The sequence below is a fragment of the Terrapene carolina genome, unplaced genomic scaffold, assembly GCF_002925995.2.
Source record: "Terrapene carolina triunguis isolate 2854851 unplaced genomic scaffold, T_m_triunguis-2.0 Scaffold138, whole genome shotgun sequence".
Classification (NCBI taxonomy): Eukaryota; Metazoa; Chordata; order Testudines; family Emydidae; genus Terrapene; species Terrapene triunguis.
In genome coordinates this window covers 1,834,853-1,848,909 of record NW_020664489.1, presented here as the reverse complement: position 1 = coordinate 1,848,909, position 14,057 = coordinate 1,834,853, and the positions used below count along the sequence as shown (strand labels likewise).

The 14,057-nt window shown below is 39.1% G+C and overlaps 1 protein-coding gene across 4 annotated transcripts in view; it reads right to left on the bottom strand.

Moving 5' to 3' along the window:
- The window catches only part of GRIA4 (glutamate ionotropic receptor AMPA type subunit 4), a 285,499-nt gene that overhangs the window by 103,209 nt on the left and 168,233 nt on the right, over window positions 1-14,057 (bottom strand). For all 4 annotated transcript variants that reach the window (XM_024206590.2, XM_024206586.2, XM_024206587.2 and 1 more), the window contains exon 4: window positions 6,919-7,103. In XM_024206590.2, coding sequence (XP_024062358.1) covers window positions 6,919-7,103 — 185 coding nt within the window. The remainder of the gene's footprint in view (window positions 1-6,918; window positions 7,104-14,057) is intronic.

The window sequence follows — 14,057 nt, the reverse complement described above, 5'->3', positions numbered from 1 at the left end:
TATAATTCCATTGAACAGCTGAATGTACGTCAGACACTGAATAACAATTTTCACCTCTGTCTTTAAAGGTGAAGGCAATTCTGTATGAGTGGTGATGTTAGGGCTGGCTGATGCAGAACACTGATGGAACTGAATGAAGAGGTGCTGGTCTCTTGGAAAAGGTTGCATTGGGCACTTGTATTGGAAAAAAAAAGATTGAAATCAACCTGCTGTACAGCTCAGGAGCCAGATTGCTGATCTTGACAACTAAACTGTTATATTATGCAACGTTGAAGAAAAGACAGATCAGTGTTTATAGATGAGATATATTTAAAGATTCTCATACAGCAAATGTAAGAGTTTTGGACTGTGCAAGGTAGAAGATGGGAAAGCCAATGCAACCTGGATTACTACAGACAGAAGAGAAAAGGCGGATAAAAAAGCTTGAGAAAAAAGACACCAGAAGTAGATATACATTTCTAAGGAAAGAAGTAACCACTGCAATAAGGGTCCTATTCAACTATCATTGCAGTGAGTGGGAGTTTTTCAAAGATTCACAAACTATGGCCTTTTATAATCTGGCCCAGAGATTTTTAAGGGAGTGGGACAGGAGATAGTAGAATCCATTGTGGACATTTTCATTTAAGTAAAAAGCCCATAAAAACGATAAAAAATGGTTCCTACAGCCCCCAGGTGTTCACACCAAAAAGGACTAGCTGCACTTCATGTGCAGGATTTTTCACAAACTCCAGTAGTTCACAGTCGATGCTGAATAGCAGGTAAAGACAAGTTAACAAAACACTGTTCAACCATTTTCAAATACAAAGAAAGGTAAACAAACAAACAAACAAAAATATAGCCCCGCCATATATATTTCCACAAATGTGCACACACATAGAGCAAGAGGGAGAGCTCAGCACTTTTCTTTTGACAGCTTCAGTGCAATAGAGCTTGGGGGTATAAGCTTGAAATTTGGGATGGAGTCTCTAGGGGCTAAATTGTGGCTGCGGCATAAGCCCTATATGGGGATAGTGCAGCTGTGCTGCCCCACGAGCAGACCATCAGAACCAGATTGTGACTCTGAGTCACAATCTGGTTCCCTTTCACTCCTTACTCCTGAGGGAAGTAATCTGGACCCACCCTATACCTGGGGCAAATTAATCCCAGTTGAGCTCCACTGACCAGTGCACTGGAGAGCAGAACAAAGGCTCCACTCACTCTCTGACCCCATCAACTTTTCATCCCCAGGGGAGGGTGAGTAGCAACCCCACCAAAGGATGATCTCATGCTGTTGCCTATGATGCAGGTAGCCAGAGCAGGAGAATAACAGCTACCTTGCTGCCCAGTGCAGGCTCATTAGTTGTACCACAATCTGACCTTACATTTGCAAAATTCAATTATGAAAGAGTATTTACCTGATCACATACTATTTTCCACAAGACCCATCTATGCATGTGCAATTGAACAGTAAGCAGAGAATGCAGTAGGTCTATGTGGATCTGTGCCTTATTTCAAACCAAATTCTAGGCCTGATTCTGACATTTTTGTTTACGTTGAGGTCAATGGGACTGCTTATATAAGCACTACTGTGATCAGTGTTGGACAGTTGGACCCTAAATCTGGCCAGAAATAAGGGTCAGATCTGTAACACCCTGTCTCAGTCATGCTATATCCCTACCATATTAACTGTGCATTGTTCATATGAGCAATGACTGACCACTCCTGTGGAAAAATAGTGCAAGACAATGTGTTTAAAGACTGCATGTATTCAAAGATTGTATGCATGTGCACAAGCAGACTGAGTAAAGATTGGACAGGCACCATCAACTTTGGCATTTCCTTTCTTTTTAGAAATTAAATTAACATTTTCCTTTAGTACAGATTAAAAAAAAAGACAAACAAACCCCCAAACCACAAAATTATGTTACAAAATCTGTGGAACTAACAATAGTGAATATCCACCATCATCTTTTTCTGCATGCCTTGTATTTTGTCTGTTTAGAGTGTAAAATCTCTTTGGTGCTTTGGACTCATATGTCTTAATACACTTTTTGAGTGCTGCATAAATTTGAAGTAACAGCAATTAAAGCAAATATATTTGAACAAATAGGATATATTTAAATTAAAATAATTGAGATTGACTCTACAGTTTATTGCCTACGTTATTCTTCAACCATTTCTACATTTTCATGTGAGCTTTGATGGCATCTTCCTTCAGTCTCGTTTGAAAGTGGGCAAATGAAGAAATAAAAAAAGAAATATATGAAGTATTCACTAAAACGTGGAAAGCAAACTAATCCAACTGATTAAAACCAAGTAAGTCTTAGAACAAGGTGATCTGACATTTCCCTAAACAGTGTGCGCATTTTGCTACACATCTATTTTCTTCCTGCTTTAGTAAACTGAGTAGTATCCTTGATTTTGCAGCATAGACAGTTTGGATCGTGCTACCTCATAACAAAGCAGATAGGAATTTTAGTTACAATTTTGCAGTTGCTGTTACTTGGGAATACCCTGATTTGCTTTGCTTGGGTCTCTGTGATAATGGTTTTTGTTCCATGGGTACATTTGTGGTGAAATAGGAGTTCAGCATCCAAATCCAGCACACCTATAATAGGATTAAAATAATGAGCTCCCACTCATTTAAAAGATACACGTTCATATTTCCAGTTTGAATTTACCTCCACTTGGCCGCTGAGCTTTACTGAACAAGCTGAAAATACAAAGGGAGACACTGTTTTACAATGCACAAGAAGAAGAAATGAGCACTCTTAGTGAAACGTGGGAGAAACATACTGATGTTGATTCTTGTTATGTAGTGCATATCACTACTGTTGCCATGGACTGTTCCGTTTATAAATCACTAGTCGTCACTGCACGTATTAGCAGTTTGATTGTTAGGAAATGGAAAGCCAAGCTGCACAGCACTTACCAATAATGTAGGCATGCAAATTAGTTTAGGAGGGCAATTTGGAAGCACAGTTTAGAAGCACAACATGATTAAGTAGATAGAATCCTCAGTCTCATTCAATTACTTTTGTCCTCTAATTCATAAAAAAAAATGTTTGTGCTCTTAAACACCTGTGATTGAAAGCATAATTGTTCATAGAATGGGCACAGGCAAATCATGAGGTAGCATGATCCTGTGGCAATGGACTGTGAGTCAGTAACCCTTGGTTCTGCCGCCAACTTGTGTGTGAACTTGGACACGTCACTTCCCATCTCTGTCCCTCCCTTTCCCTTCTTCTATCTTGTCTCTCTAAACTGCAAGCTCATTCAGGTCGGGACAGCCTCTAACGATGTGTCTATACAGCACCTAAGTCAGCATCCTGGGGTCCTGACCTCAGAGGGGGATTCTAGGCATTATTGTAATACAAATTAAGAACAATAACAACAACATTTTTGAAATGTAGCCCTAAGTGATAAATATTTGAGATAAGAACACAAGAACAGCCATACTGGGTCAGATCAAAGGTCCATCTAGCCCAGTATCCTGTCTTCCAACAGTGGCCAATGCCAGGTGCCCTGGAGGGAATGAACAGGACAGGTAATCATCAAGTGATCCACCCCCTGTCACCCATTCCCAGCTTCTGGCAAAAAGAGGCTAGGGACACCATTCCTGATTTTGTGCATCAGATATATATCTAAAAGCTATGGAATAAATGTGCCAATCAAATATGTTTTTTTAGGCAAAGTGGACAAAGAGTGTATTAATCTCTCAGTATACTTCTCCATTTACAATTTTCAGTGAAAACATGTTGGCTGTTTTTATTATGCCTGTGTAAATGTAGATGAAACAAAAAGGTCAGCTAATTACTTATTAGTAATATACGTGTATATAAATTGAGGCAGGAGAGTGAAAGTTAATTATTTTATACCTGCTAACATCTGTCTGTGGATTTGGATTAGAAACAGGAAGACCCTATCAAGGATCAGATGGTCATCTCCTATGAGGACACATTAGAGGACAATTAAGTCTAATTTAGATCTTACAAAGAGCAAGCTTGTGAAATAGATTTGGATAAAGTAGATCTCTGGGAATTGGGAAAGTAAAAAACACTGGAGTCTTATTTCAACAACAGCATAGATGCTTATTTTAAACTGGAGCTGGACTTAGCATTTTGGAGTGTAAGTATGAAGCAACTTCCTCCTTGTCGATTTGTATCCTATACCAGTCCACCAAGATCATAAAGAGCTGGCTTTACTTTTCTATCTTGGTTTTTATACCATGCCATCAGCATAAGGATTTTGAGCAAGATGATTCTTTGGGGATACCCTCAAAACTTAACTAACACATTATACATCCATAAAAGAGTGGGTATTTTCATGTTCCCTATCCTCCAAATGCAGTAGCAGAATCCTCATGCTTGTCCTTTTCAACCTTAGCAATCATTGTACTGGATTTTCAAAGCTACCTTCCCAAGGAACAGGTGCTATGCATCTAATCTATCTATCTACACAATTAACTTCTCTTTACATTTACTTTTGTCTTCACATAGCTAATGAACTCATCATAAACCAGAATCTCAGCTATCTCAGGGTAGGACATACATCCCCTTCTAAGAAGAACTGTTCTGAACCTAGCCTACACTTCTTTAATACACATTAATTTACACCCACACAAATAAGTCAGTTTCTCACTCTTCGTCAGCAAAAATTGAAGAGCAGAGCACTTTGCGCTGAGGTCTCATTTTACTAAGACTTACTTCTGCTAATATACACTACAGAACATTGACTTGTACATCACACAACTAAACTTCATTTCTCAAAAAGTCTGGGGAAAAAGGCCTATTGAATCAATTAGGGAGCTTGAGACTCAGTCAATTCCTCTTCTGTGAAGTCACCACATCTATCATCTACAGGCTACCGGAATCCTCATGCAAAATGAAAGAAGTCAGGGCCTGATATTTTAAATTGCCATCACTTTGTGCTAGCTACCATACAACGTAAGCAAAGGGCTGATCCTAGTCCTATTAAAGTAAATGGCAAAACTTCCACTGATTTTGGTAGTGCAGAATCAGGCCTAAGCCTATCCAAACAAAGAGTGCAAACTATTCTAAAAAGGAATTCCAATCTCAGTTGCTGACATGAGAATCAGGAGTGGCTCCTAGAAGTCAATGGAGTCACACCAGTGTAAAACCAGTATCAGTGAGATCAGAATCATAATGATAGCATGCTCTAAAATATGTATTTCCTTGCCATTAAAGCAATAGATGATCAATTTATCCATGAGTTTATGCAGAAATATGCATTCAAATATATATATGGACATATACCACTCTCTCTATAAGCCAACTGTTCCAGGTTTTGAACCTCTCTCTCGCGCTCTCTCTCTCTCTCTCTCTCTCTCTCTCTCTCACACACACACACACACAAAAACTCGGGGGGAAAATTGCTTCCCTACACACTTTAAAATCAGTCCTAAAAACCAATGCTCTTTTGTTTTATTACAAAAGAGATTGGATAGGAGAAGGATTCGATTATAAGCTACGATAAGTGTGCATTAAAACAAAATGACACAGTGGCAAAAGATTTGGCCAAATTAATATGTATGGCATCACCTATTTGAAATAATCCTTGTTAAATTTAGAAGTGCCATATCGTTAATTCTTAGTTTCTTTCTCTCATGTTTCTGCCGTTAAAATAATTAATCTGTAATGGTTTTCAGAAAAAAAACCTACTTTGCACATTTCTGAATCACAAATGGCATTTTATGTTTTGCTGCCCATACCAGCATCTGCATCACTAAAGTTTTATGCAATAAAAACTTTATAAACCTCTAATATATCTTTTGCAAAATAAAAAATAAATAAATAAGGAAATAAAATAAAGCAAGTAGCGCAATAAAACAGAATTTAGTACCACTAGATGGCATTCATTCACTGTAGTATTCACACAGTGGCAATAGATACTGAAAAGTGCACGTTCAGAGCATCAGCATAATATGTGGGATTAGTGAGATACAAAAAGAATATACTTCCTCAAGTTATTTTCCTATTACTTAGCAAAATGCTCTTTTCTAACTATTATTTCCGCCCCTGTCATTTAAGAAATAGCTCAGAGAGAGACAGTGATATGGCCAGATTCTCCAGATGAGAATGATAACATTTTAAGCCCACTTGGCACAGGTATAAATGGCTATACAAAGTACAAGGCAGTGGATAATCAAGCCCATAGTCTTTCCTTTACATAACTGCTGCCTTCGTTAACCATCCCTTCTCCAAAAGATCACTTATTTCACTCTTTTCCATTTTCACAAATACTTTGCTATGGATAATAACACTCCCCTTTTAAATGTCTATAATGATGATTTCAAGACCTTGTACAGCTGGAAATATGTTGTCTATGATGTTTGGAGAACAGTAAATAACCCTGGATAAACATAAGCAATTTCTTCAAATAAAATTGGCATTTAATATATATATATTTTAAAATAGATGCATAGATTCTAACGCCAGAAGGGACCATTGTGATCATCTAGCCTGCCCTCCTGTGTAGCACAGGGCATAGAACTTCCCCAAAATAATTCCCTGAGCAGAGCTTTTAGAAAAACATTCAATCTAGATTTAAAAAATGCAATCTAAATTTAATAAAAAAATGAAGATTGGGAGACTCTTCTTGATCAACTTGGCAGCAGTGTGTTGTTCTGCCAGCCAAGAGACTTTGGTTCAAGACTCCCCAAGCACTGATGTGTTAAAGCTCTGGGCTGATGTTTGAGCAGCACAAGCATTGCCTGCTGTCTCTGACCTGCCAGCTGCTGTGATAGAAGCTTAATATCAAAATGAAGATGGGGAGAAAGTGGAGATAAAATATTGGCCCCTGAATAAACCTTGGGGAAACCTTGTCTTGACTGGAAAAAATAAATGAAGGGTGAAGCTTAGAGGCTGCTCTTGTGGAACTATAGTAATGGGTTTACAGTGACATTAAAAGTTGTATTACCTGTTCTAAAAGATTCTGAAGCCTCTCTATTTCACAGTCTATTACAAATTTCTTTTCTTGTCTTCGATCCAGGTCTTCTAAAAGCCTCCTGTAGCTGGCATCATTAAAATTCTCCACACATATGGCACTGACTTGCCAGCTATTTTGTCCCGCTTTTTCCATAATAGCTTGAAGTATTGAGTAACCTAAAAGAAAAGGATACAATACACTAACAACACAATCTTTGCATTTTATGAATCATAACTGTTATTAATCGATATCAAATCCCTTAATGTATGGTCTAATAGAGAGGGGATTGGGAGGAGTCATAGCTCCTAGGTCTAACACTGCTACTGGCTACCTATGACTTCGGGCAGAGCACTTAAACTATCTATAAGCTTATTAATAATGATTATTACAAGCATTTATATGATGGCCATCACTGTGAGCGATGAACTGATAAATGGAGATGACACCGATTTAGCTCACAGGGAGATTGTAAAGCTTAACCAGTGAATGTTTGTGAAGCGCTCTGAGGCCATTGAATGAAAAGCACAAACCCCACACGGAAGAGCAAGGGGTTAAAGACCAGCTCAGGGCTCAGGCAGCTGCACACAGACACACCTGCAAAGCCTGCACAGGCTGGAGGCAGGGCTTTGAAAAGGGGAGCAGAGCAGTTCAGTGACAAGCAGTGGAAGGGAGCAGATGGCTTCTCTGAGGGGGAAGTACTGCCCAGGATTCATTGCCCAGGACCTGACAACACAGACCTGTGAAAACCCACAAAGGAGAGGCAGGTGACGGAGTGTGCAGATCAGGGAACTGATTGGAGTAATCTACTTCGGGAAGCCGAAGGAAACTGGGGTAGGATGTGGTCTGGGAGAGGCAGTGGCTTAGAACCCCAAGGTGTTGGGTGTAGCTGCCCACCGTTGGGCCCTGGACCGGAGCCAGTGGAGAGGGCAGGCCCGGGTTCTCTTATCCACTCCAAAAGGTCAATACTAGAGCAAGAGCCTTTCCCTAGTGCGAAGGGCCAGCTGGAAAAGATTGTAACTGTTCAAGGGCCCTGCCCCCAAACCCTTCTGCTAAAGGGGAGGACTGGAAACCCTTGGGGTGGGGGCACTGGAGAAGAGGACTGTGCATCAACAGCAGGCAGCCTGCCAACCCCACCTGATCCCTAAGCAGCACTGTTGGTCATGCACCTTCTACAGCAGTATAGAGGCATTATAATGTCTCATCTGCAAAGCCCATTAGCAGATGAGGAAAGCCAGTATCTTTTTTTAGAACCATTTGCTTTTCCTTCATTCACCCAGGGCAACTGAAGATTCTTAAAACACTGGGAGACTCCATCTAAAAGAGCAGAGATCCAACAACTCAAATCCAGAGTGAGTATTAAATCAGCATGGGGCTGCTAGTTCACGTTGTGCTGCTGGAGATGCCATCGTTCAGACCAGATATCCTGTCCAGAACCATGGCTATATTCTGACTTGGGTGGCTATATTTTACCTACCTGAAATCCTCACTCTAGTTTCAGTTGGAAAAAGTATTAATTTCACCTCCTGAAAGCTAATATGTAATGCTACTGATACAGAATGGATCGCTGTTCTATGAAGAGATGGCTGCATTTCATTGGTATGCACTGATCCCTATAAATACTGTAGTTTACAATATGTTTTGGGATCCTTTTACAGGAAAGATACTATATAAAGGCACTGATAGGTCTACCCATCCAAAGAACAGGAATATTCAAAAATTAAATTTTAGAAATGAATGAGTTTATGAATTGTCTATCATTATAAATCTATGAAATATTAGCAGACCCACAAATATACTATACACTTGTTTGCCTCTACATTACCTATAAGAACATCATTAATTCCTCATGATGTGGATGTCACAGGTCAAATTAGAGAGCTACTGTAAATCTAGGAGAAATTGTCTTTGGCATGACACGCACTATTACCTCTTGCACTCAACTCCTAATAGTCTAGGTGAATTCATATCAGATTGTTCCTATTCCAATGAAATCAAGCACTCATACTCAAAAATACACAGATTATATAGTATCATTTATAATTATTAGGTATTCCCCCCTCAAATACAGATGACATAATTGAGATTAAAGTACATAGCTTTATGATGATGGAGATTACCTTAGTACACGTTATCACTGAGAACAAAACATTTATTTCCAAAAGATAAGTGAAGTCTGGGTTGATAAAAATACAAGTAAAATATATTTGCATTCTGCACAAAGGATTAAAGAATAATTTTCATTCCACAGGGCCATTTCTAAAGAAATAGGTACACTAAGAAATATGTATGAATTAGACTACGTGTCTGTAATTAAAATAATTTGCTAAAGTAAATTACTTGATAGAATCACCAGTAAAACATTTCTGTAGCCAGGGTTCATTTTTAACCTGAAATCAGTTATTTTTCCACCAAAGAAGAATGAAGAATTCTAGTTAATTACTTCACAATTATTCTGCTCTTCCTGTTGCTACATTTACTCTTGCTTTTTTTGCCTGTAATTATCTTTTCAAATCATGCCTAGATTCTTTCCTAACCATTGTATTTTTTGCCTCATTTTCTATACATTTCCATATATATCTTTTTATTTAGAGCTGCATCATGATGTTCCTACCTCATTTATGGTGTAACTTTGACTTTATCTTTGATATCAACACAGTCAACATTTATTTCATTCAGTTTCTTGACACAGACTAACATTTGCTTTGATTCAGAATGAATGCTGTTTGAAATGGCAATTGATATCCTCTCACTCTTTTCTTATTAAGTTTGGACAACTTTATGAAGATGTGCTTTGATCAAGGCAGGAAATTCTCCCAGCACAGCGAACGACAACTACTAGCCAAACACTCAAGTTTTAATTCTACTGTGGATCAAGGTTGAGCTTGCCATGTTTCATTAGCAACTGCCTTCATTTAGACATTTCAGAGTTGTATAGTTTCTTGTCACTAGTTGGCAACCATGCTATATTTTCATGCCAATATGCCTTTCACATATAACACAACAAAGTGGAGCTGCTATCAGCTGGATGGAATACAAGTTCTCCATCTCAGAGAAGCTACTATTATATATTCAGGTCAAAATCCTTTTGTATGATATCCATGACATATCTGTGTATTTTATGTGTAGGGGAAAATAATATAATTTTGCAGGCTGACAAGTTTGGAGTTTAAATGGAATGAACTGCAGGCATTTGCAGCCTCAGCTGGCATCAAACTTGGACATATTGAAGAGTATGCCTATTTGTCCAAAAAATAATTGGATGTACTGTTCAGAAAAAATGAACTCTACTCAGAGCTGCATAAATTCCAAATGATTAAAATGACCACAGGGCAATCTCTACAAATGTAGGACTTGAACCTGGCATCTTTATTCAGGCAAAAATCACAAACTTCAGTGGATGTTTTGCCTGAGTAAGGACAGCTGGGTTGGATCTTACAGCTCTATGCTAAAAGGCATCTCTTTTCTGCTTCTCTATTTTTAGCTGTAACTTCTTTGTCTTAAATTATGCTACATAAATGTACAGTTCATTTTGTTGAGATACTGTGATATGGATACAGTCGATTCTACGTATTGTAGAATATTATTTGTTACACAAAACAAAGACTTGTTTTTTTTTTAAACATAACAATTAAGACTGTTAAGTGACAATTTTAGCTACCCAATCCATGTGCTTCAAGGAGATGTTTCATTTTACAAAATGCTTATGAAAGAAGCAAATAAAGAAATGCAGGGGAACTTTCCCAGCACAGTACATACTAAGTACCAGCTAACATACTATCAGTCTAACTGCAGAATGATGCCTTTCTGGAAGATCTACTTTAGTCAAACTGAAATTATTGGGGTCAATGCAGGGGTAACTGGGTTGATCATCTAATTGTCCCTTCTGGCTTTAAAAATCAATGAATCTATAAATAGTAACTAGTAAATTTAGTTGCAATACTATTGACTAAAACCACTATTTTGGCCTTCCTAAATGTAAAGAAAGTTTCCTTTCCCTTCTTCCGTGAGCTGATTCGGCTCTGAGAATGCTTCCTAAAAAGTCTGCCAGCTGCTTTCTGTAGGTCATTCCTGACATGTAGATACAATTCACAATTGTTCAATGAATAGTAAAAGCACTGCTACTCTGATGTTTTGAAACAAAAATGTATACAGGGAATGGTTACAAAAAGAACACTCTAATATTTCAACACAACCTTACTTTTTCATTTTACAGATAGGTGAAATTGTGGTATTTTAACAAACTACTGTTGCTTTTCAAAAAGATATCCTAGTCACCAATGTTATCTGAAATAATTATGAAAATGGAGAGTCACTATATTATACTCTATTCCACCAGAAAATTAAAGCTGAACATGCATATCATTATAATGTTCACAGATGTATCTGACCATTGTTAATGAGACTCCAACGAGGCACCTTGAAAATAAAAGAGTATTTTTTAATTGGGTTATCCCCCTCCCATCCCTCTGGATTATGTGGGGGGTTTTAATTGAAAATAATCCTATGCAGCAGCAACAAGTAAAAAGATTTGATACGTGCCAGGTCTTGCAGGTTTTTTACAGAGAGAACAATATAATTTTCCGTAATAGAACATTTTGATCTACCTTCTCAGGACAAGAATTGTATGGAAATGTTGCAGAGGGAGGAGATTATTATTATTTTAACATTTAAGGCTGTGGTGCAGTCAGAGTAATTCAAGTAAATCATGGCCGCATGGCCAACCCCAACTCTTCAAAAATTATAAGATTTTAAAAAATAATAACTGTCAGGCTCTTTTCTTTTGTCTTCTGTTGCTCTCTTGAGGCTTCACATTTTCAAAATGTTCTTTCCAACAGTGAAGGCTAGAAACTTCCTTTGTCTTTGTTAGATGAAAGCTGAGATTCTCACAAAGTCACATGAATCCAGGAGATGGATCTTTAAAGTAAGGCACTAAATATTGTGAGAGCTAGCAACACTGCCACTGTCTTTAACTCTGCTCTTCCCTCCCCTCAGGAAAAGGAGTGTGAAACAGGAATGTTAGTACAACAATCCTGACACAAGATTCACCTGTGGACCCTATATAGCAGCAATAAAAGTAACCATGGGTGGAAGGGGATACACCTTCTTCACTCTTGGGAGGGATAGATTCTTTTCCCCACCAATTGGGAGAGGATATTGTATGTTTCTACTCTTCCCTAAATTACTGCATGATGATGTCCAAGATGCATACTTCCATGAGCCTTTTTGGCCCTGCCTCACCTAGTTGGGCAAAGGGGTCCTCTGTAAATACTGGTCTAACAAAGAAGGATAGGGCCTGATGGCTCTAAAGCCCCATGTGTTTGGGCTGAATAAAGCAGCCCTGGAATCTCCAGACAGTATCCCATTGTCTCAAGAGCCTATCAGGGTGTTATAATAATGTTTTGTTCTTAACCATCGATACAGTAGCTCCTAAATATTCTCTCTCACTATTTATTAACTCAGGCATCTAAAATATTCCTAGGTGCCCAACCCATAAAATAAAATATGCATATAAATGACTGCTAATCCCACCCTGGCATATAAATATCCAGCAGCATAGAAGAATAAAATAAAATAAACACAAAAATCCCTGCAAGTCTCAGCCCACCTCTCCTCAAAAGCCTGGGAGGAAAAGATTCTGTCCTCATAAATCACCATAATACCCAGATCACTTGCAACACATGCAATATATAGGAAGCAGATTGAAGTGCTCTTCAGGGAACATCATGTTCAGTCTGATCAATGGCAATACACAGAGTTTTGGGATACTTTGACATGGTTACAATACAAGTGAAAAGAGCTCCCTTCACTGCAGTTTCCAACCAGCAATTTTTTTCCAGGTAGACACTTTGATAAGGGACACTACTAATCCTGGCACTATTCCAGAAATCACTTAGATGTGGTACATCAGGAATAGAACTGAATGAAAATTTTCAAGTTTCAAATACATTTTCTATCAAAATTTTCAATTTTGACCAGAAAAGAGGTGTGTACGAGTGCACGCGTGTGTGTGTGAGAGAGAGAGAGACAGAGAGAAATTTGGCTAAATTTGTGATTTTGTTACACAGTTCTACCCAGGAGTGACTACAAGTGAAGGCTGCAGTCAGTATATGCGTCTGTGATACAGAGTTGGGGGTGACACAGAATGCTGTGGTCTGTGCTCAGAACTGGGAACTTCTGTGTTCTAATAGTGGCTCTGACTTGCCGTGTGGCCTTACAATCCAAAAATTTCAAAAAATGACTACTGACTGTGGGTGCCTTCATTTTTGGATGACCAGCCTGAGACACCTACCTATCTTCAGTTTGGCACTGAACAAAATGGAGACACTCAAAGTTTGTGGACATTTAAGCAGGGTCTGAATGAGTTCTCATCTGACATCTAGTGATACACTGGGGGAAAAGATTTCAGGAGAAGACTGTATTTGCATAGGCACCCCTACTCTGCCTAGGTGTTCAGGAGACAGAGCTGCTTTGCCACCATGATCAATTTTGGGTAGTTTTGAGTTACAATTCACGTTTGTATTGAATGCAGGAGTAATGAAATGTTGTTACCGTTATTGTGTGTGTAACAGGCAGCAGAACTGTGTTTAGCCTGTCCTGAGTGAGTGGGTCACCCTAAGCTGAACCTCACTTGCTAAGCAGGGAGTAGGGATACCATATCCCACTGAACAGGAGAGCGTGTGGGGATAGGTGTTCCTACCTGATGGTGTGGGTGCTGCCTAAAGAGGCCTAGATACTATTTGATCCTCCCCTCTCTAGTGTTTAAAGACAGAGCTGATTGGACTCAATTGGGAGACCTTGTTTGAGTGCAGTGTTACTAGAACTAAAATCACTGATGAGCAGATCTAGCAGCTAAACCTTAGACCTGGTATAGGGAGAGAGTTGCAGGGAAAGGCCATGAAGAGGCAGTAGCACAGAAGTTCCCTGCTATCCAGTGAAATCACCAGGGCTGGCTCCAGGCACCAGCCTGGCAAGCAGGTGCTTGGGGCAGCCGCTCCGGAGAGGGGCGGCACGTCCAGCTATTCGGCGGCAATTCGGCGGACGGTCCCTCACTCCAGCTCGGAGCGAAGGACCTCCCGCCGAATTGTTGCCGCAGATCGCGATCGCGGCTTTTTTTTTTTTTTTTTTTTTTT